Below are 24,386 nucleotides of genomic sequence, written 5' to 3'. Positions count from 1 at the left end.
TGTTTTTCTTAACTGTTCTCAAGTGTGAGGCAGATTTGAGTCTGGAGTGCTTTTGGATATAGATACAATAGCTTCACTTTCATAATTTTTATGGCTGCTGCTTTTTCAGTGCCCGAACTAGAATATGAGATCTGACAGAATTTGAAAATCTGGTAACAGAATTTGAAAATCTGGTAACACAGTATTTGTGTTTTGTCGTTGCTATGCAGAATGGTCAGGAAACACCTTACCTATCATCAGATGGGAGTTTCCCTCCCCTCACTTCACAAGGGGATAAAGGCAACTTCTAGTGTGTTGCAGTTCAAAGCAGTCAACAGCAAGAATATCACCATTCTCCTGAAGTCTTAATGTCACCCCTGTGCACACTGGGATCTCTGCAAGCAATAGGATCAGTTTCAGTTTGCCAGCTCATAACATATGTTCTGCTTTTTCTTGATGAAATATTCGGGGGTACACTTCAGTGAGAGAACCAACATTGAGATTGGACTTCAGCAGTATGTAGAAAACATGAGTCTACAAAATAATTGATGATGTAGATGCTGAATGTTTCTGCAATTGCCTGGGGTTTTCATAATACAGTGGGTAATTAAGGCAGAAATTCTTACAGAAAGAGCTCTACAGCTTGTACAAAACAGACATGCTGTCGTGAAATAAGATAATCTACATTCTATAGATTTGAGTTAAAATAGGCACTAAAGTGCTTGTTTTATTATACTGTTCTCTAGCTAATGCTTATCACAGGGAGGTTTTGTGTTGGTACCAGCTCTGTTCTGGCACCCTTTATCTTGTTTATACTTTTTACCCCTCTGGAAAGCAAAGTAAGACCAAAATGGTGTCCCAAAGCTTAGTCTAGTCCCAAAGCATAGCCTAATAAGGACCAAGAGTATTACAGTTCTGTGTAGAACTCATGATAGCATTTATCTTCAAAGTCCTGAACATTTTAGGATCTAGATCCTTTGATTTGCTTTCCTTTCCTCCAGTGTACTAGAAGCAGCCTTTTGTCAGCTGTTTTCCAAACAGTTTCCAGATTTTTCCTTCAAGGTCAGGGTAGGTCAGCTTATTGTAGAGACCTGTGCTGTGCTTGAAGTTGTTTTCCCTATTACACAGAGGGTATTTGCTTTCAGCAAATAAAAGCAGTCTGGGGGGGTTTTTTTGCATCAATAATAGTGTGGAGGTTGTACTTGTATTGGCAAGTGAGTTTAATATCTTTACTGATATGTTTGTTAATATTGTATGTAATATCAGTTAATCTTTTAGTTTTCAAAGATGAGCTTTCTGAAAGTTGCTTTTTATAAAACAGTTTTGCAAACTCCCAAATAAGCCTGTATAAACTTAAGTGTTATGAATACAGTAAATAACTTATTTCAGATGAAATATGTCTGTATCATTACTTCATTACTTTAAATGGGTTTGGTAGGCTTTAAATGGGTTTGGTAGGCTTTAAATAAAACTTTGTTTCTTCCAGCTCTTCTCAAAATGAGCATACATGCAGGGAGAACCAGTTTGGTGAGGGTCTACTTAATGTATAACCTGTATATGAAGAAATCCTGTGTCTGTTTGCCTGGCTGGTATATTAAAATCATATATATATGATTTTAATGGTGAGCAGTGTATTTGCAGACTAATGACAGAGCAGCTGAACATAAAGAAAAATCTTCTACTTGAACATGGTGTTTGAGACACGTGTGCCCAATTTTCTCTGAGACAACTATTAAACTTTTTTAAAGCTAAATTATATTGAGCCTAACTACTTGTCAGATGAAGTTCTAAGAATCTGAGCCAGATCATTTGTCAGAATGATTTGCAGGTACTATGTCTTTGGACAGTCTTAACTGAAAATGAGTGTGTTCTTAGTTGGTTCACTGTTTCGAGCTGGCTGAGAAGTGTGACTTCAGAATAATTTCTTAAATCTCTGTTACAATTTCTAATGCACTGTCATCCATTCAGCGCTAAATGTCATTGTTGCTACTTGCATGCTGTGTGGAAAACTTTATCCTCTCTAAGCAATTTGTCTCAAATGTAATTATAAAGGCTAAAGGTAAAACTGCTCTGGTTTTAACTGTCTACCAAGAAAAGGAGGTTTCTATGCCCAGGGAACTGAAGCAGAAATAGGGTAAGGGTTACTACTGGTCAAAGACCACTAGTAACCTCCAGCGGTGTCTGTTTCCTTTTCGCTATTTCCCTCTAGTGGTCACACACGATACTGACTTGGGGAGATTAAACAGATGAACTGGTACTAACCCAAAAGTCGTGTGAGTGTATCACAACTTAATTTTCCCAGTCCTGATCTGTTAGACCACAGAGTATTGTGAAACCTTGTGACAGAAGGACATACTGTCATGTTTTGAATTTGTGATTCACCAAGGTTTTGGAAATTATCTGAATTTTTATCCCTTTAGATATCCAAATGTGTATTTTGCATGAAATATACAAAGCTTTTAAGTTAGATAAACTCATAATCTGAGTTTGCTTATAAAGTTTTTTGATGTGACCTCTACTTTATATGCATATCTTTGCCCTTCTGTCTCTGTGGCTAGGTCTTACAGCTAAACATTAGAAGTATTTAGATAATTTATCTCTTTAGCATTATGTTGGACTTGTTCTTTACTCATAAACTAAAATGCGATTTATAGAATGTGGTTTTAGTCTTTAAAACAATCTTCTTTTAATCTTGATAAAACAATATTTTCATGTAACTTTTTTAGATCTTGGTAAGCCATCAAGTATATCATAGAATTGTTAAGACTGAAAACAATCTTTAATATTTCCACATTCGGTTGTCAACCCAGCACTACCACCATGTTCACCACTAAACCATGTTATCAAATGCCCTATCCATGCATTTTTTTAACATTTTCAGGTATGGTGACACCACCACTTCCCTGAGCAGTATATTCCAGTGTTTTACAACCCTTTCCATGAAAAAAAAATTAATTATGTCTAAACTAAACCTCCCTTGCTGCAACTTGAGGCCATTTCTGCTTGTCCTGACACTTGGTACTTGTAATAAGAGACTCACACCCATCTCACTACAGCTTCCTTTCAGGTTACTGTAGAGAGTGGAAAGGTCTTCTCTGAGCCTCCTTTTTTTCCAGGCTGAGCTACTCCAAGTCTCTCAGCCACTCCTCATCAGACTTGTGTTCCAGATCCTCCACCAGCTTCATTTGACTTAAGATCTTGCTTCCTGTGTAGGTTGGGGCAGGCACCTCAGGAAGAGTACAAGGATGTTGGTAAGTCATGTAGAGAAAAAACGAGAAAGGGGAAACCTTAGCTAGAACACAGTCTGATCACTGCTGTATAAGATAAGATGCTTTTCCAAATGCATTAACAACAAAAGGAGGGCCAGGGAAAATCTCCGTCCTTTAATGGGCATGTGGATGGGCAGCGCTGTCACGAAAGATGAGGAAAAGGCTGAGGTACTTAATACTTTCTTTGCCTTAGTCTTTACAGAGAGATCAAATATCCTCAGGGCAAGCAGCCCCCTGAGCTGCTAAATAGGAATAGGGATCAGAATAGACTTCCTGTAACTCAGGAGAAAGTGACCCCCCCCCCATCATGACACTTAGCTACTCACAAGTCTGTGGGGCCATGAGATTCACCCAAGAAGAGTGGGGGAGCTGATGAAATACCTTTCCAAGCCTCTCTGCATCACTTATGATCAATCCTAGTTTAACCAGGGACACTCCAGATAGCTGGAGATTTACAAGTGTCACCTACAAGAAGGGTCAGAAGCAGGATCTGGGGAACTACAGCCTGTCAGCTTGACCTTGGTGACCTCAGTGTTGGGGAAGGTTATGGAACATAAGAGTATCTTGAGTGTGATGACTGGCACATACACAACAACAAGGTCATCAGGCCCAGCCAGCATGGATTTGTGAAAGGCAGGTCCTGCCTGACCAACCTGATCTCCTTTTATGACAGAGTGACCTGCTTAGTGGAGGAGGGAAAGGCTGCAGATGTTTTTTATCTAGATTTCGGTAAAGCCTTTGACACCATTTCTGATAGCATTATCCTGGAGAAACTGGCCCATGGCTTGTACAGGTAAACTGTTCACTGGGTAAAAAGCCAGCTGCATAGTCAAGACCAGAGAGTGGCAGTGGATGGAGTTACATCCAGCTGGTGGCAGGTCAGCCCTGTTCCCCAGGGCTCAGCATTGAGTCCAGTTCTGTGTTGTGTCTCACAATCTGGATGAGGGGATCAAGGGCATCCTCACTCAGTTTGCAGGTAACAAGTTTGGTGGTGTCGTGGTTTGAGGCTCAGACCATGACAGGTGGGAGTGTTGATCTGCTGGAGGGTAGGAAGGCTCTGCAGATTGGACATTGGGAAGAATTTTTTCAATGAAAGGGTGATCAGGTATTGGAATGGACTGCCCAGGAAACTCATGGAGCCTCTGGAGGCATACAGTAAAAGTCTGTATGTGGGACTAAGTGTTGTGGTCTATTTGACATGGTGATGTTGGGTCAAAGTTCGGATTCAATGATCTAGGAAGTCTTTACCAGCCTTAATGATTCCGATTATTTTCTGCCTGTCATGCCGAATGGTAGAGTTTGTCCTACCATTAGGACAAACTCTTGTCCTACCATTAGATAATTACGCCTACAGAACTCTGATACTTAATATCCAATATGTTAATCTGTTGTTTGAAAGTAAAATTACCTTTGGACAGAATTATTGCCTAGATAATTTGAGCTTAATATATGGAATCTTTATGTTGTTAAATAGATGTATGATTAGAAATGCACTTCTAGAGATGGCAGAGTGCTGTTGTGCTAAGAGCTTTTAAACTAGACTGGGCTTTGATTTTTAACAAACATGGTTTTGACTCAACAGCAGTACTAGTTTTTATGAATCTTCAACCCTGGACAACTTGAGCAATCTAAAGCTGTATTGGGAACATGACAAAAAGTTGCCTGTCTTGGAGTCCCTTATTTCATAAAACTTTTTTTGGTTCAAATGTGTCAGTGAGCCTCTGTTGTTTTTGAAGGAAGTAGGTGTTGAGAAGGGATACAGCAAGAAGGAAATAAGAGTAGATTAATAGGTTTTGAAAGTGAAGAAAATTGTGTTAGTTTTAATAGGATGTGATGTTCAAAACAAGAAATGTATTAAAAGTAAACCCTTTTTTTCCCCACTTTTTCCAAATTACTGTTAGGACATGGCAATTTAAACAGCATGTGTTTGCATGTATTTCCTTAGGGTGTGAGATAATTTTCCTTAAATTCTTTGTCAAATGTATTGTGAAATTCGATAATTTCATCTTTTTTATCCTCCAGTTCTACCATATATTACATTACGCCAGCCATTTGATATAAATATCTATTCTGATGGCTAAATATTTAAAGATTAGAAGGGAAAAAACAAACAGTTTCTGAATTTAGCAGTGCGAAGGTAACTGCTAATTGCAGTAGATGAACAAGGGACTGTGAGTTTTGCAGGAACATTTGCTTTGGCAGTTTTTCTTCTCATTGATAAAGAAGCATAGATAGCTAAGACTATTTATCTGCTGATAGATATATTCTGTATGGCTGGAAAGCTTTTTGTAGTCCATTTCTTTTAGTGCAAGTAAGAACCTTGCCTGCACCTGTACTTTGAATCCTAGTGTTTCTTGTTAGGAAAATGTTTATTCTGATTAAACAAAGTGTAGGCCTCTCAAGTTCATATCTAGAACAGGCTGAGGCTTGCAACAAGTACCTTTTCACAAAGGTGAATAAACCCCCATTGCTGTTTAACTATGCTCTTTGGAAATATCATTGTGGTCTTTAGCCCAAGATTCTTCACCATAATACTGGTGGTGGATACATTTTTCTGGTTCTACAGAGGTGATATTATTGTAATACTTAACTATCTTTGATTAAAAAATTAAACTAAACCAACAACTGGAGTAAGAGGCAATCACTCCTTCCTTGCCATTTTGAAGGATAAATAAGATTGCCTAAATGCCTGTTAACTGTGAACACAGTATGTGCCTTAGTCTCTTTGCTCTATTCCTGGTTGAGACAGGCTGGGTTTTCCCTACATGCTCAGTCCCTGCAAGGCATAGGCTTTCCCTCCCACCTAGTGGATGCTCCATGAGAGAGCCAGTTCTCAGACCCCTGCAGCAGTTTTTCCTACTCCTCATCTGCCTGGCTCATCTGCCTTAGTTACCACTTAACCCTGGCAACACTCCATTTTGAATTTTATACAATGTGACGATGTAATAATATTTAATATAACTATTATGCAGTTTTGTATAACTGCTAAAAATACTGTTGTGACTACTGCTTTCACTTGGGATCATAACTGTTCTTTTTTTAAAGGCACAGTTGCACAAGTGCTAGCCAGACAATATGTAATAGAATTAATTCATTCTTTAAAATCCACTAGGTTTCAGAGCATGGAAACAAGCAACAACACTTCTTTTAGTGCATTGGGAACTGACGCCAAAACATCAGTGATTTTTTTGCCGGTATCTAATAGAATGGAATTTATTAATTCTTATATTACAATACAGACCTTACCTGTCCCTTTCCTGACAACCCAGATTCACAGAAGGGATAAATGTAGCCTCTCCCAGATTTGCTCATAGTCCCATAACCCAGGAGTACAAACTGCTTTAGTTTAATTACTAAGTACACTAAATGCTGCAGTTATTGTCAGCTTGGGGTTTGGTACTTTTGCTCAGCAAAGAGTTTTATTTTTATATGTGTTTTTGAATTTGGAATTCCTGGGGATTGCTCCTGTGCACATAACCTGAGTGTTTACTATGGAATTGCAACATACGTCACTGCTGGAGGAAAGTTAGGTCTACATGTCTTTCCTTGTTTTTGGAGTTGCAATAAAAGGTCAGATTAAAAACTCTTTTCTTTTAAATAGTCATCTGCATTCTGCTTGGGAGGCTGTGGGTGGGGAATCACTATTCAGCTGCCCTGACCTGGATTGTGAATTTTTATCTGTGCCTTCCTGCTAACTACCACCTTAGTTTTGCAACCCTAAATTTCCATTGTCAGCAGCTTCAGAACAATTGGAAAAATCAGACCTACAGTCACATGATAATTATATCTTTAATTTCAGTCCTCAGAAATGCATCCTTGTACTGCCCAAAGTCTAGTGTCTGTTGTGTTCTTACTGTCTACAATAATTTCCTAGGGTAGCCCTGCCTTGGCTGATCCATGCACTAACCCATCTTTCTGAAGCATTTGCAGCAAGTCTAAACGTTGCCTTTGGAGCGCAGTTGTTTTACAGGGCTTATCTGCTTATTTTCCACCAAGCCTTTCATAGTACCTTCCAGCTCCTTTGTGTTACTACCTTTTCTATCTTCTGTATTTTTCTTAAGGTATTGTGGCTTGATCTCTTGGATATTTGACTGGGATTGTGTGTATTTTCACAAATACTGTAGGGAATGAGATTAGAGTCACTGTGTCCTTAATATCTGTTCCATCACCTTTTGAGTGAGCTGTATGCCTTAGAGGGAGGAGCTGCCTGCTGGTTGTGTTATGTAAAATAATAAATAATTTATAATGCTAACTCAATATATCTGCCTTGGTGAACAACCGTACATTGAAGTACTTCACAGGTGCATATTAACACAAAATCAAAAGAATTCCGTGAAGACGTGAGAATAATTTGCTTTATTTGATTTTTTAAGTGGGAGAACTTTGCTTTGAGTCTGTGCTTTATTCAAGGGTATTATTTTCCACTTAAGGATCAGTGCGAGCAGTAACAGAGATCTGCAATATGATTCTGCAAATACTTAGCTTTTTTTTTTGAAAGCAGCTTTTCTGACGTACTGCCTTGTTGCTGATACTAGCATCTGCTCCAGTTAAAGGATCAGCTTTGGATCATGTGGCTCTTTCCTCTTGTCTGTTGTAACAAAAGGATTAATGGATTTCGTGCATTGCCTTAGAAATCTGAAGGTGTTGCAATTACTATCAAATGCCAATTTTACTGTAGCTTTGAAGCTGTGATATATGCATGGAATTTCAGAGAACATCTTTTTATCGAGCATGGCGATTTGGCATTAGTGCTTGATGGTATGAATTGATACAAATTCTACATGTAATTTTGTTTTCAATCAGAGACTGTTGATTTCTATCATATGAACTCTACCGACTTTTCCAGTTTTTATCTTGGAAAATTAAAATTTGTATAAACAGAAGAAACGTTGTCTTCATTCCTCTTCTCAATGTAAATTATTATTTCTGCAGTGATTAGTTAACGATGATCTGCTTTGCAAGACATAAATGCGGCAGTGACCTGCTCTCGTTTAGATGTTGCGGTAGTAGAATGGTGGGGCTTTGCATGATTCATGCTTTCTTTGTTTGTGTTCATCTGCCTGCATGTGTCTGCTGTGAGCAGGATGGCTTGTCTATGCAGCAGTTAGAAATGAGTACTTATTTTCCGATTCTTGTGAAAAATAAGTATCCTCAATGTAATTTTATGTTTTTTTCCTCTTGAATGTTCAAATATAATTGTGTGACAGTTTTGTGAACATGGTCTGTGAATGTACATGCTTTTGATTCATGATGAGTGCTGTTCAGTCTGCTCTTAATGCCTGCTGAATTTGCTTCTTGATAACAAATAGTTAATAATGTTGCACGTTTTTATTGGTAGACTTTGCAAGCTGATAGCTGTATCCATATAATTGTGTATGCTGTTACATGTACGACTCTGTAGTGTGGATTGATTATTTAGTGGAAATAATTATCACAGGCATAAATGGGAGAAATAAATATTCTGCTGAAAAGGTACTTTAAAAAAATTAAGCTTACATATTGATGTAGAAAGAAGGGTTGGGGTTTTTTTCTTTCACTTTCAGTTTTTATTTTGGGAACTAAATTAGCTGAATGTCGACTGTATGCATAATATCAGAAGAAAGGGAATTAATTCAGATGTAGACTATTAAGACATCAGATTTTCCACTTACAAGTTTACAATATTCTTGGAAGTTCTAAAGTAGGACTATATAGGTGTGTATTTGACTAAATCTCAAGTAAAGAAATCCAGAAATTTCGCTTCCTAAGCTTAAAGCAAGGTCTTGCATAGATGTGTCTTTCTCACTTTAGGGACAAAATAAGAAAACACTTCCTATCTTTAGTTAAAATACTCTAACATCAATGAAGTATTTTGGCTATATTTTAAAATGTATCTGTTCTTTAAGCCATATCCTATTAAAATGAAGTTTTATCATCTTTCCTAGTGTGTACAAGTTACAGAGAAAATTAAATGAATTTTCACTGTCAAACTGACTATAATAAAAGCATATTGGGTCATTTTAGGATTTCTGGCATATGCTTAATTTAATATTGAAGATACTGATTAAAACAGTGAAGTCTTTTTATATTTGTGTTTAAAGGAAAATTTAAAAGTAATCTTTCAAAGTGTTGGGTTACTCTTGTTTTCAGGTTTATGCTTTTTAAATGCTTTTGAAACAAAGCAGTCATATGCCCAGAAACAAAGCAGTCATATGCCCAGACTCTTACTTGTAACTCAGACATACATACTTTGTCCCACTTTGCCCAAATTCTTAACCAACACTTCAAAGAACTCTTTACCTTTTCCTGCTTTTTAACTTATCCATACTCTCCTGCCTTCTCAAAGCCTATACAGCTCCCAGTTTTTCCATAAAATGTACAACAACTGGAATTTCATAATTGCTTCTTCTTTGTTCTGTACCGTTTATTTTGTCTCCCCTCTCCCTGCCCCACTGGAATTTTGGTGCTACTGCAGAATTTGTTTCTGTCAGAAGTCCTTCACTGTTGTCTCTACTTGATCAAACTCATCTGCTAACAGTATTTCGTATATTATTCCGAACCATCTGTTTATTGCTTACATTCTCTGTCAAGATTTTTCATCTCCTTTGCCATGCACATCATTTAGATTAACATTTAGAGGAATTTATTTTCCTTCAGTTCCTCAGTATCTGTTTCTGTTTGACTTGTGAGGAGATTTGTCAAACTCCATTTTTGATCTTCTAAATGTTATTCTAATAAAGAGATATTTTTCTTTTTTCATTGTTTAGTTAGTTACTATTATTGTATCCTTCCTCTTACTTTTAGTTTTGCCTTGTTTTATGTAGACTTTTGTTCTCATGAAATATTAATTTCAGTCTAGTATAAATCATTTTGCTGAAGAAGCCTGAAACAGGAAAAAAACTTGATAGAAGTAATTGTCTGATTTTCTTTGATTTCTTTTTTGTTGCTTTTAAAAAGAAAATGGTACTATTTGTATGATTGGACAGAGTAACTGAAGTTGATTGTCTTGAGACTGAACCATGTTTAATCCCCCAATTAATTGTAGAGTAATGTAAGTTTTTTTAATAGGCTGTGTGAAAGTTACTTCTTAGGAATTACATAAACCAAATTAATGAAACACTGTCCCTTTTTTATACCGTTTAATATATATTGCTGTGTCCTTTTGGGGACACATGATTCATGGTAGGTAACAAATTATTTTACAAATTGATTAATCAATAATAAAAAATAAGTTTATAATAACTTCACAGATACTATATCAACATCTTAGATGCAGGGACAGTTTGAGTTATTTAAACCTTTACTACAAAAAACAAGTGGGTGGGTTTCAGAGAAAATTGCATTAATTTTGTTTACAGTATTTGTTTTATCAAAAGCCTCATCACTCTAGTTTTTTGTGTGGTTTGATTTTTAGACTGAATCTGGCTATGGATCAGAGTCAAGTTTGCGACGTCATGGCTCCATGGTGTCTCTTGTCTCTGGAGCAAGTGGCTACTCTGCAACATCCACCTCTTCATTCAAGGTTGGTGCAAAAAGTTTTCCTAATATTCATGCATAAATAACATGCAACTGGGAAAAAAAAGAACATATGAAGACTTATTCACATAATTATAGAAAAAACACTAAATATTTAGCTTGAATATGAGTAGTCCATCATACAGATGATATGGAAAGCTCTCTCATGCCTCTCACACAATTGTCCCTTTTAAACTGAGGTGTCGTCTTCCGTGGCAAGAAAATCAAACTAGTGAGTGTGTTCATTAACTTTTTCTAGTTTACTCACCAAATATCCTGGGCTCCAAATGAAAACAAACACTAATTCTGTAGCTTAATGAGTGTGATATAGCCCTGCCTGAAAAATTATGGCATTTCTTGTGTCATGCGTATGAATATTTAATATATGAACTGAGTGTGCTGTACTTCAGAAAAGGAAAAACAAGAAAAGGGAATAAGGTTTGAAATAAAGATCTTAAAGTGGAGCTGACTGCCTTCAGGCAAATATGTATAAGGCTGGTAGCATGTAAGTTCACTTTTTAATAAGGTTTTGTGGAGTGCTCTGAAGTAGCAGGTGCTGTCAAGAGAAAACCTTGAGACCAGTGACAAAATGAGTAAGGAATGAATACTCAGATATGGTTTCTTCTGACATTAACAGTATTCCATAATTGCTGATACCTATAATGTCCTTAGTGTGCTTCAATTTCTTCTTCATAGCTGCAGAAATATCTTGTTTAAAAGATACTGCATCAAGATACTGTTGAGTATGTAGAAACATTTCAGGCTTTTTTCATTTGTATTTTCAGAAGGGCCATAGCTTACGTGAGAAGCTTGCTGAAATGGAAACCTTTAGAGACATCTTGTGTAGACAAGTTGATACTTTACAGAAATACTTTGATGCTTGTGCAGATGCAGTTTCCAAAGATGAACTCCAGAGGGATAAAGGTAACACTGTAGCTGAAAACCCTTCCCTCCATAGAATGTAGCTTTTTACCGAGGAAACCTCTTGATACTGTAACAATACAATTTAATGTCTTATAAATAAAATATGTATCCTAAATTTAGTTTAGTAAAGGATCAATCATTTGCATAACTGCATAAACATGTGAATTATTTTTACTTTATAATTTAGATTTGCTTTAAAATCTGCTTGATGTTAACTTGTAGCTGTCAACTGTACAAAAGCAGTGCTCTTTTTAAGTGTTTTGTTATAGAACACCAACTTCTAACTCTCATGAATTAAATTTATTGCTGTCTCTCTCTTTTATTTTGAAAAAACAAATGGGATATTAGATTTGATAGAAACAATACTCTGGTTTTTGTCAAAAGTCAAAACTGCTGCCTTAAGTAATGCTTCTGAGGTGTATTGGCTGAAAATAGAGCACTGAATGCACACTTGAGACCATACTAGAATGTGATGTGGATGCCTACATGTCTCTGAATTCCTTATACCAGAGCACAGCTTGTCACCATATCTGCACATTCTACTGAGGCATTTATATTCATCCCTGTGTTTGTTCTGGCAGTGTGAAACTTTCTGTAGCAGTAAAATACCAGAGAAGTGCAATTCCACTTTGTTTTTAAACTTTCCAGCGCAGAAGATTAGATAGGTATTGAATCATGTCTCCTGCTTATCCACCTGTAACACCAAAGTATGTTGCTCTCATTAGAGAATTGAATGCTAAACTTCAATGCTGAGCAATGTCAGATTCTGCTGTTAACTGACATTTACACTGGTAGTGGTCTTGGGTCAAAAAAAGTAAGCCAAATGCAAAAGGGAGGAGGGGTCATGACTGTTGTTACAAGTAAAATTGCTGGCTAACCTTGAAGATGGTCTTGATTCTTTCTTGCACACCAAAGAACTAGAAAAGCTTTCTCACTCCCATAATACACTCTCTCTCAAATCTAGTGGTAGAAGATGATGAAGATGATTTCCCTACAGTACGTCCTGATGGAGATTTTGTACAAAACAGTAACAGCAGTAAGGAAAAATGTAAGTATGTCCCAATTCTTTCAGTGATGAGAATTAGAATGAATGGTATGGTGATATGTCTGGTTCAAGACAGGTGTATTGTGCTCTTTTCTAAGCAGAAAATGGCAAGAATAGCTATTTAAGCGTATGTGAATGGAAGTTCTTAGTCACATTATAATTCTATAGCAACTTTTGGTGATTCTCTGAGTTATTCTTAATTCACAGAAATACTAATGGAAGTTTGTCAAGCTGTAATTTCCTATTCTGTGTCTAAAGTCGTTGTTGCTACAAAATTCTGTTGAAACAGCTGCCTTATTCAAATATTGGGAACTGAGATTTTGGATCAGGTTATTGCAAGTGTTACCTGCTTTAGGAGTCTGGTGGAGTTCAGTGCTTTTCCACTTAGGAATGTCCCCCTGTGGTTTTCACAAGTACTGTGGCTGTGGAATGGTTAAGACAACACAATTACTGATTCTCATTTATCTTAATTTTAGAGCTTTTTGCTGTCCTTTACTTTATTATAATGAGCAGAATTCTGATTTTTATTTTTATCATAAATGAACTGGTTATTTTACTCACTGTACCCATACAACAAATGTGAAGAACTCATGCGAGTCTTTCTGTTCGAGAAATTTGATAGTTCTGGCCTGGACAAAGTTGTGTGTGCATTTAAACTGTATTGGCATTTTTCTTAGACCTTCTCATGTTTTCTGACTCTAATATTCTAGTGTTTACACTCTCTACTTGTTGGCAATTCAATTAGTCCTAAGGTATTTCTTAGACTTGATTCACAAAGCTTAGAAGTTGCACCTCCAGTTTCAAGTGTGATGGAATCTCCCAAAGTACTCACCAGAAATGTTTTTAGAAATATAAATACTTTCATGAAGAACCTAGAAAATATAGGGCAAAATAAGCCTTTTCTGTGTCTTCTGTTTTATTTTCAATTGGCTGTTGTTCCCATGTATTACATATTTCCTTCTTGTATTTAAGTGCTTTTTCTAAAGCATATCCACAACTGTTGTGATGGAAGAGAAAAGGAAACAGAATGGAAGGAGTTTTTCAGGTTACTTCCAGAATTCATCACAAAAGTAGATTTTTCTACTGAGTACTAATTGTAATGCTGATTTCAGAGACTAAGTAGCATAACAGAGAAGTTTTGAAACAAGTGCAAGCAGGTGTATGGCTCCACTAACCTTGTTGTCTGTATGAAACTGTACTTTTTTTTTTTTAACAACTGTTAAGTTAGATTTCAGAAAACTGAAAAAGCCTTTAACAAATGCTAAGTAAGAGTTTAATTTTACTGCATGATTCATTTTGGAAGAGATGTCTTTGTCAAACTCAATTTTTGTGCAGTCGTGTAGGAGTTTCAGCTTAATGTACTGGTAGAAAATCTTTTCATATCTATGTTGTTCTGGCACATCTGCAATATATATGCATATACTGTGGGGAATGTCATTAGGAAAGTCTGTATTTTTAATGAAGCTGGTCATCAAACTTTTGGGAACTTACATGCTAAGAAATTGATACTTGTGTTATGGATACCTGTATAAACTCACTCACTATAGCTCACTACAGGTAATAATTCTGCAACCCCTTGCGTTTTGCAGAACTTCTAATTCCAGTTGAGTCCTGTATTCCATTAAATTTACTTTTGATCAATTATTTCTCTGAAAATATTTATCCCCATTTCAGTTTTTCTGTGTCTCAGTCTGATTTCTAATGGCTAAATTAATTAAATATTTAGTAGCTGAGTGCTGCAAAGCTTGATTAGAAATTAATAATTAGACTGTCTGTCTTAAAGTGGAATTAAAAGTGATACAGTGGTGGAAGTAGGTGTCTCAGGTTGAGGCAGCCATGCTCATGTATTGGGCAGAAAGAAAAGGTCAGACTGAACTGGCAATAAAAGATTTATCTTGAACTTCACCCTTTTTAAAGCTTAGCCTCAGAGCAGCTGTTAAAATTTGGTTTCTCAAATTTCAGGTACTCTTCTTGGAATTTCTATCTCATCCTGGAAGGACTCTAACAATAACTTGTAATTAACTGTAGCTTACAGGTGGTTGCCTGTTTATTCTGAGATGGTTCTCCTGCCAGTGATTCAGGAAGTGATGCATTGGTTCAACCTCTTAATTTAGCTTGTTATGATATGATGGAATGTGTAAGCCTGCTGTTCAAACTACTAGTGCACCAATCTAAAGCTCAAATTATTAGATTTAAGACTGACTCAAGGGGCCATATTCAAATTGACTTCTGTAATTTGTTCTCTGGGTGGGAGGAGAAAGTTGTTGTAAGTATGGACATTTGTGTACTGCTTTGAAGGGAGGCTTTCTCTTTTCTGTGTTCTATAGGATATTTAGGTGAAGAGGTAGGTAGAGTACTGTGAAGTTGTTTAAATATATTGGCCACTTTCCAATTACAAGATCTGGTAATTGGAACTATAATAATTTATATAAAACACTAAGGTATGGTGTCTGGCTGATGCATATTTGCCCATTGGGATCTTATATTCAGGAATGTAGAGTCTTGATCTCTAAGTGTTCCCATTCATCCCCTCAGGAAAGAGAGCATATTTAGATTTAAATTTTCTAAGAATAAGAAGAGCAGGAGTAACCTACTTAAGGAACCACTTTGAATATGGAAGATGTCTTTTGTACTGGAACTATAAAGATGGAAATGGTACAAAGGCTGAAGGAGAGAAATATGATGTGAGTTACAGCAGAGATTTATACTGGATTTTTGTGCTTTGAATTGAGGAAAAATATTTGCCAAAATATTGCTGAAAAACTGGGGTTGTTCTTAGAGGAAAATTAATCATATTGATCCTATTGCAATCCACAGAGGATAACAACAGTAGGCATCAAGAAATGGATCATGAACACAAATATTTGTTTTTCACTTAGAATTACTTTAGAGATATAATATGTTAAGGGAGCATAAAATAGAAAAAAAAGTGGAAGAACATCTTTCTACTTACTCTGTTTAGAATACTTTCCTGTTTTTCTGGAAAACAGATTTGATCAAACAGTGGGAAGGTGTTACCAGCAGAATCTTGGCAACAAGAAGGGAAACACCTATCCTAACAGAGGTCTAGGAGAGAAAAGCTAAAGAGCTACTGAAAGTTAAAGAATGGTATGAAGAATCCCTTGTATGAAACAAAAGAGAAAGCAAGTCATAAACAGAGTGTAGATGGGATAGGGAAAAATGAACTGCTTGGAAGATGTTGAAATTGAAGTTAGGGTGGGAGACAAAATTATCCTGCTTTTTTCAGTTGATGACTTGCAGTTTGATAACCAAAGAGCACTTGCAACAGTAAGAACCCTTTCCTATTAGTCTTTACCTTTAAACATAGATCTCCAGATGCCTGATTTAATTCTGAAATAATCAATGTGTAGCCTACATGAAAAAAAGTATAGAAAAGGAATCAGAAATATATTTGGTCTCTCCAAATAGAAAATCTTCTCATAAGTATTAGTATTGTATTTGAAAAATGCCAAAGCTCAGTTGTTCCTAAGGTGAGGGTTGAGGTCATCTTCCAGCGTGCTTCAGAAAGACATATTTCCTGTGATTAGGAATGAATCAAAATACTTGTATCCATCATAAGGAACCTGTTGAGTGACCATCTCTTTAAAAAAAATAGGTTTTATATCCTTCTGCAAGATGTTCATTTTTGTCCATAATTGTAATGACTGAAAAACTTTGGGCAGTGACTTTAAGTCTGCAGCTCTGCATCTGTCACACCTACTCTGAGACTAGTCATTAAAGAATGGCTTATGTATGTAAGTATTAATGAGATGTGGCTGAGACCTAGAAAGGGACAAAAGTTCTCTTTTTTCTAGAAAATTAAGCTGTGTTGCTGTATTTCGCTTTAATTCTACTGCAGAGATTTCTGAAATTATTTATATAATGTTGCAGCTAGTGGCAGTTTCTTCAGCAAGTCTACATATTTCCTAAGTGAGAGCGAAAAATCACATCTGCAAGCGTTATAACTGTGCTGTTAAGCCTGCATGTGAACACAGCCTACAGCAACAGGAGGAATTATTAGTGTGAAACCATCTTTTTCAGTTGTGAAGTATTATGGGCAAAGTTCTTGTATAATTTTAATTATTTTCAGTGGAAACACTGCATCGCCTCCTTGCCAGCTTATGCCACTGTCAGTCTCAGTCCTCTCTGTGTTCTCTCTGCAGCTGTTGGGGAGGAAGAGCAGCTCTGCTCATTATCATTTCTGAAACAGTTTTTTTGTTCTCTTGTTTTTCTTTTTTTTTTTTCCTCCAGCTCTCATCATTTTTACCTTTTAGGGAATGTTCCTGATTTAAAAAAAAATAAAGTTGTATTCTACCGTAGTATGTCTGCTTCTTGAAGTATTTGAAGTTGTGTGTAGTCTGTAATTACTAGTTTGAAAAAGAGTTGGATTCCTTCTGAAAGGGGGGCATGTAAAACCTCTAGAGACTTAAACCACCATGCTGAAGACCATGATTGCTTTCTGTTCCCAAAGTGCAGACATTGTGCTCTGTCATTACAGAATGGAACTGCTTGAAAGTTCTGCTTTGCTCTTGCAGACAAATAAAGTTAATCAAAAATTAATTGATACTTTTTAAACTGTAAAAGTCATATGTTGACAAACTGACAGACTGGAGAAAAAAATTATGTCAGTCCAGGTGATAAGTCATGAGCTTGCTCTTTGGCAGTAGCAGGAATTACTTTAACTTGCTGGGTTCAGTCAACTTCAAGTTGATTGTTACTTCTGCTTTGTAATATTTTCTGACATTCATGTGCAGTGCTTGATATGTTATTATGTCAGCCTACGTACCAGTGTGACATATAATAGGTACTTTTTTTTGCACACATTTTAAATGACTTGTTTAAATAGCCTTAGCAACAGATGGCCTGGTTGACAGCATGAAGCAGTTCTTGGAACTGTAAAACTCACAGTATTTGGAAAATTCAACACATTTGGTGCTTTTATCTTATACCTTTTTACTTTTAGGTTTTAAAATTTGTAATTATATGCTTAAAAGAACCTTGAATTATACATTTTGGATTTGATGACATTTTGAAATTGTTCCTTTCTCAGTGCTGAGTCTGATACGTTTTAAGGTGCTCTGTGTTAATTAGGCGCCTTTTCAAGCTGTCAAACTGCTATTGTTACAAACTATTACCACTCCCTCCCACCCACATGATTTGCAGAGTGCGGAGTAATACAGCATTAGAAGCAGGCTTGAAATACAGTGTAGCAAGATGAAGCTGCAAGGATCTGCTTCACCTCTTGAATATTTTTCTTTATCCTTTGGATAACTGTGGACATTATTATCACTTTAGAATTTTATTTTCAAATTTACTTTGTAGCCAGTCTGTTGTCTTCAAATATAGCACATACATGTGAAGTGCTTGTTTGATTAAGGGCAGCTATCAGTGATCTCATATTTGTGTTTTTAGTGTTTCCCCATGTGACACCCAAAGGAATTAATGGCATAGACTTTAAAGGAGAAGCTATAACTTTCAAGGCAACTACTGCTGGAATCCTTGCTACACTCTCTCATTGTATTGAACTCATGGTAAAACGTGAAGAAAGCTGGCAAAAAAGGCTAGATAAGGTAAGATCATTTTCCTTTTACTTTTGTTGAAAAAAAAAGTTTCTTTTGTTTGAAATTGAAATTTCAAATAAGCTGTTACTAACTTTTGTACTCAAACAACTGCCTTTATTTTTATGTACAGCATTTTTTAATTTTAGGTGCTTAAATTATTAACCCTATAAAATATTAAAGAGCCTTGTTCTGACTGATGATGTAGTGGTGATATAGTAGCTCTTTTCATCATAGTCTTTTTTTCACAGTACTTATTCAGATAGTAGTCCAATATTCTTTATATCTATAAAGAATCTGAAATTATCTCATAGTAGTAAGTGTGTTGCTTACAGCCTTCTGACATAGACTTAATTATCAGTGCATGCAAAATGATGTGCAAGTCTCTGAAATGTTTTAATATGATAAGAGGTGGTGACAATGCTGGGGAGAACAACTAATTCTAACTTTATGTCTCCTCAAGATAAAATTATTTCACTATCCTCTAGGAGACTGGTGAGATTAAGTTATACTTTAAACTAACCAGTTAAATCTTCTGTGTCGTGTTAGAGTATCTGTTTCTCTAGGCAGTGATAGTTCATTCTGAACCTCTTCAACCAGTGTAACAGCTCTAAAGGAGCACTGTCTTCTTGTCTGAGGTCTGTTGTTGGAGGCATAACAGGTTGGAGTTCAGGCTTTAATTTCTAGAATCCTTCCATTGCTGGCTGGTGTGCACTGCAGCTGTCCTTCGTTCTCTTTCCATGTTTTGATGTCACATATGCCATGTATCAAACCTTACTCTATTTAGTGATACACTATTCAAAGAATGAACATATTCAGACAAAAATATATCCATATTCGAATCCGTGACCCTGTCTTCTGTATTGTTTGTGCATATGTCAAAGGCCTAGCCCTGTGTCACTGTATTTTGGCTTCTGTCAGCAATTCTTTATTGGTTCAGCTGAGCATTGGAAGAATTACAGTAGGTCCTAGACTTGAAGCCTGTTTATAAGATCATAGGGGAGTTCAGATTGGATAGAGACCTCATGAGTTCTCTCTTGCGCTAACCTTCATCTTAAAGTAAGGACAGTTTGAGTAAGATTAGGTTGCTCAGGGTTTTATCAAGGCTGTAGACAGCCCAGCTCTTCTAAGCAGGTCTGCTCCTCATCTGTTGTTAGAGTGAAAATTTTATTCCAGTATCTGATGCTTATTTATCAGCCTTCTTCTGTAAACTGTGAGGAGACTGGCTCAATTTCTTTATTAGTTTCTTGAACATATCGGAAGGCTACTGTTAGATGCCACAGCAAAAGCCTTCCCTGTGCTGGACAAACACTCTTCATTTCTGTTGATGATACTTTCCTTAGACCATGTTTTCCTTGCCTGTAGTTCAGTTTATTTTAATAAAGAATACCATGTTAAAATATAATTCAAAATTATTTAGGTTTGGTTTTGTCATTCTTTTGGTTGCCTTGTGAACTAGCTTTAAAGCACTTGTGGAAGATGCAGGTGGTTAGCAAATTCAAGGCTAAATTTCAGTGGAGTCTCATCGGATTAATATCTCATACAGCACGAGTAAGTCCATTTAAAGGGGCTCACAAACTCCTTTCCACTTCTTTTCCCAGGAATTAAAAGGAGCAAAAAGGAGCAAAAGCTCCTGAAACCTGAGAGTTTTTAAATTGCTCTGCTTTGGCAGACTTGCAACTTTTGAAAAGGCCCATTTGTCAATGACATTTTCTGGGGTTTAGAGGACAGTCATGGTATTAAGTATCTTAATTAGTTTATAAAGTCATTATTTTGTATTCCTCTCTTTGCTCACCTTTTGGAAGAGGAGATTTTTTCTTGAATGAAATAACTAGACTTGTGGTGGGATAGCCTTGGCAGAGAGTGAAATGCTCACTGCCTATTCAGCAGGATTAGAGAAACAAGTAGAATGAGAAAGCTCATGGGTCCAGAGAAAGACAGGAAGATTTCTCCCTGTTTTTTGTCACGGCAGAACATTCTTGACATGTGGAAAATCAATTTGTTGCTGATTTAAAATAATGGGAAGTTAATGGGAGACAGGAGGACAAACAGTAGAATAAGTTGTCTTGCCCCTTTTCCCGAGCTCAATGTCATTCCTTCCCTGTAGGCTCCTCTTCCTAGAATCGTAAAACCATTAAGGTTGGAAAAGACTTCAAACCTTATCAAGTCCAATGGCTAACCTAACCCTTCCAGGTCTGCCAGTAAACCATGTCCCTGACTGCCACATCTACACCTTTTTTAACCTAGCCACCTTTTTTAACATACCACCACTTGCCAGAGCAGGGCAGTCTGTTCCAATGCTTGTCTCCCCTTTCAGCGAAGAACTTCCTCCTGATATCCAGTCTAGCCCTCCCCTGCTGCAGCTTGAGACTGTTTCCTCTTCTGCTTGTGCTTGTTACCTGGGAGGAAAGATCAACCCCACCTGGCTACAGCCTCCTTCCCGGCAATTGTAGAGAGCAATGACATCTTCCCTGAGCCTCCTTTTTTGCAGACTAGACACCCCCAGCTCCCTCAGCCACTCCTCACAGGAGTTGTGCTCCAGACCCTCCATCAGCTCCATTGTTTTTCTCTGGACAGCATCTCAATTTCCTTCCTGAATTGAGGGTCCCAGAACTGAACAAAGGATTTCAGGTGTGACCTCACCTGTAATGAGTATAGGGGGACAATCCCTGCCCTGCTCCTGCTGGCCACACCATTGCTGGTACAGGCCAGGATGCCATTGGCCTTCTTGGCCACCTGGGCACACCCTGGCTCATGTTCAGCCGCTGTCACCAGCACCCCCAGCTCCTTTCCAGCCACTCTACCCCAGCCTATGGATATGCCTGGGGGTTGTTGTGACCTAGGGGCAGGACCCAGCACTGGGCCTTGTTGAACCTCACACCACTGGCCTTAGCCATGATCCCGCCTGTCCAGATCCCTCTGCAGAGCTTTCCTGGCCTCCAGCAGATCAGCACTCCCACCCAGCTTGGTGTCACCTGTGAACTGACTGGGGGTGCACTCGATCCCCTTGTCCTGGTCATCTGTAAAGATATGAACCATGACTTGCCCAAATATTGAGCCCTGCCAACAGCACTGGTGGCAGGCCACCAGCTGGATGTAACTCTGTTCGCCAACACTATCTGGGCCCAGCCATCCAGACAGATGTTTCTTAACTAGTGAAATGTATACTCAGCCAAATCATGGGCTGCCAGTTTCTCCAGGATATTGCTGTGGGAAATGGTGTCAAAGGCTTTAGTGAAGTCTGGACAGACTACATCCACAGCCTTTCCCTCATCTACTAAGCAGATCACCCTGTCATAGAAGCTCAGGTTGGTAGGCAGGACCTGCCTTTCACAAACCCTGGCTGGCTGGGCTGATTGTCCAGTATGCGTTGTGTGCTCTCACTTGAGGTAGTATGTTCCATAACCTTACTGCCTGCTAGCAGCAGGCAGTGCAGGGTGAGGAATGTTGCATTTGCAATTAGTCCAAAACTTCATCTCTGCCGTTGCTTCCTCCTCATGCTTTTTTCCCAGCTCTAGTGCCTCCATTGGTGACAGCTCTCTATCTGTTGCTGTGTAGATCCTTCATGGGATGTGGTTCCTTCAGGAAATACCCCTGCAGTTTGGATATATATGTTCTCTGCCCTGAAGGTGCACCTCCTCATCTTCTTGGTCTTGGCATCTCCTACGTGATTTCTCACTGTTTCTTCCAATTCTTCCCTCCACAGTGTTTTTTACTCCTTTTTTTTACCCCTCAGAGAAGTGTCACATGCATGATAGTTGGGCTAAGCTGTGTGTTGCAGTGAGTCTCTTTTGGAGATGGCAAGGGCCACCTGTGTCTGCCACAAGGCAGCCTCAGTCTTCTCCCTATGAGAGAAGAAATATATACCTCACAAATGCTACCTATGTGAGCAGCACCTTGATGCCTACACCCTTAATTACAGCAATTAATTGACTCTATTCAGACCTCTGCTACAGTAGTAGAGCTGCTTTTGTTTGCTTTTATCTTTTCATTTTAGTGCTTAAACTCACTTTAAGAGTAACTTTTATAACTGTGGGCCTGATCAAGAGGCCCACATATCTATCCATATGATAGATAGATGTGGGGTGAGAATGGTGTAGATCTTTATACTTTCAATTTTCTTGAATCTATCTGTAAACTTCTCTAAAAAGGAAATAAATACTGTGCGATAATAGAAGTATAGATTCTATGGTTAATTTTCTTTCGTTTTCTTTCACTACCAAAATAGTCAAATATCCAGAATGAAATTGATGTGTATTGTAGTATTATCTAAAGTTATTGTTATTACAGCTTTTCTTTCCACCTTTTATACTTAGCTCTTAGGATCTTGAGCTTGACTTTTTGTTTCCAGTATAGTATATAATACATTGCATGTATTTTAAAACAAACTTTTCTTAAAATGTATACACATTGTATACACAAAGGATTTTGTCATTAGTATTTGATCCACTGTTTTACTTGCAGAAAAGTCTTTGTGATAATGCTTTTTATGATGTCTTGACTGCTGCAGCATTTTTCTCTTCTTGTTTCTGCATTCTCTAATATTATTGCCAAGAGAAGCTGGCAAATTTGGAGAATCGTATTTTGCACATGTGAATTGTAACTAATTTGCAGATTGAATTACAGGAAGTATGGGGATTTGGAGTAAGTGGGAGAAGGAGTTGTGTTTTAGGTGGGGGTCTGTTTTGGTTTTCATTCCAAGTCTGGTAACATCTCTGTACTTTTCTCAGTGACTTATACTCAAGTCATGCTTTATGTATCTTCAGGACTCTCCAGTTCCTTTCAAAAAAGATAAACATGCAAAGTTTTATGAAATCTGTTAGCACATACTGCCTCTTTGATTGTTTCAGAAGGGAAAAGCCTACAGTCACAACTGAGGATGATACTGTCTCCATCAAAGTGCTTTTTGTTGTTGTTGTTTGCAATATTAGACTTAGTCTGATTTTGGCATTACAATTTTTTTATTCAAAATAGACAATATAGTCACCATCGGGTTTCTACATAGACTGGCGCCTAATACAGTCACAACCTGTTACAGGAGAAGGATATCGAGTTGCACTCTCTGCATGGCATCCACAAAAATTATAGATGCTAACTTGTTAGTATATTGCTACATTCAGCATGTTAGCTTTTTTACCAGTTTTAGTTTTTACCCTTTGTTATCCCTGCCCAAGTATCTGTGTCATGGAAGTTTATATGAGGTGTCAGATACAAAGTATGACTCCCAATGGAGCATGAACAACTATGCTTAAACTAGAAACTAGTTTTTGCATGTTGATCTGGTTTCTTCCACATGACTTAGAAGATATCCTCAAGGTAGCTAGTTCACCAAACTTTCTATTATATCTGCATGTATATTGGCACATATAATGCATACATGAAAATAAATTCAGAAATTCATCAGCTTTGCAGTTGCAGCTTGGAGGAAACACTACCCTGGCCATTCCATTTATTGGCATTTTATTTTTTCTGTATCAAATGGTCATGTAATTTTACAGGAGACAGAGAAGAGGAGAAGAATTGAAGAAGCGTACAAAAATGCTGTGACAGAACTGAAGAAAAAGTCCCACTTTGGAGGGCCAGACTATGAGGTATGAATTTTACTTCAGAAATTTTTTATAACACTATTACTTTTTCAGGTGCCCACTAAGCCACTCTGCTACTCCCCTACTCCTCTACTACTCTACCACAGGTAGACAGGGGAGAGAGAATATAATGGAAGTCTTCTGAGTTGAGATATGGACAGGGAAAGGTTACTCACCAGTTGCTGACAGAGGCAAAACAGATTCAACATGGGGAAGTACCACTTAATTATTAATCAAATCTTGAAACCACCCGTTCCTTACCCCTCTCTTCTTCCTGGGTTTAACTTCGCTTCCAAATTTTCTGCCTTCTACCCCTCAGCTGTGCCGAGAGAAAGGAATGGGGTTTGTGGTCAGTTCATCTCACATTGTCTCTGCCACTCTTTCCTTGTCACAGGGAGCACTCCTTACAGTCTTGCCCTTCTCCAGTGTGGGATTCTCTCCCACAGGAGACAGTTCTCCATGAACATTTCCAATGCGAGTCCTTCCCAAGTACTGCAGTTCTTCATGAACTGCTCTGTGTGAGTCTTCCCCA

General features: G+C 37.6%; 1 protein-coding gene across 2 annotated transcripts in view; it reads left to right on the top strand.

Moving 5' to 3' along the window:
* CERT1 (ceramide transporter 1) overlaps positions 1-24,386 on the top strand; it is an 82,376-nt gene that overhangs the window by 41,043 nt on the left and 16,947 nt on the right. For both annotated transcript variants that reach the window (XM_059873255.1, XM_059873253.1), the window contains exons 4-8: positions 10,642-10,749; positions 11,528-11,666; positions 12,631-12,714; positions 18,124-18,281; positions 23,768-23,860. In XM_059873255.1, coding sequence (XP_059729238.1) covers positions 10,642-10,749; positions 11,528-11,666; positions 12,631-12,714; positions 18,124-18,281; positions 23,768-23,860 — 582 coding nt within the window. The remainder of the gene's footprint in view (positions 1-10,641; positions 10,750-11,527; positions 11,667-12,630; positions 12,715-18,123; positions 18,282-23,767; positions 23,861-24,386) is intronic.

The sequence above is a fragment of the Haemorhous mexicanus genome, chromosome Z (genome assembly GCF_027477595.1).
Source record: "Haemorhous mexicanus isolate bHaeMex1 chromosome Z, bHaeMex1.pri, whole genome shotgun sequence".
NCBI lineage: Eukaryota > Metazoa > Chordata > Aves > Passeriformes > Fringillidae > Haemorhous > Haemorhous mexicanus.
The sequence above is the reverse complement of the archived record's forward strand: the minus strand, read 5'-3'. Positions and strand labels throughout refer to the sequence as shown.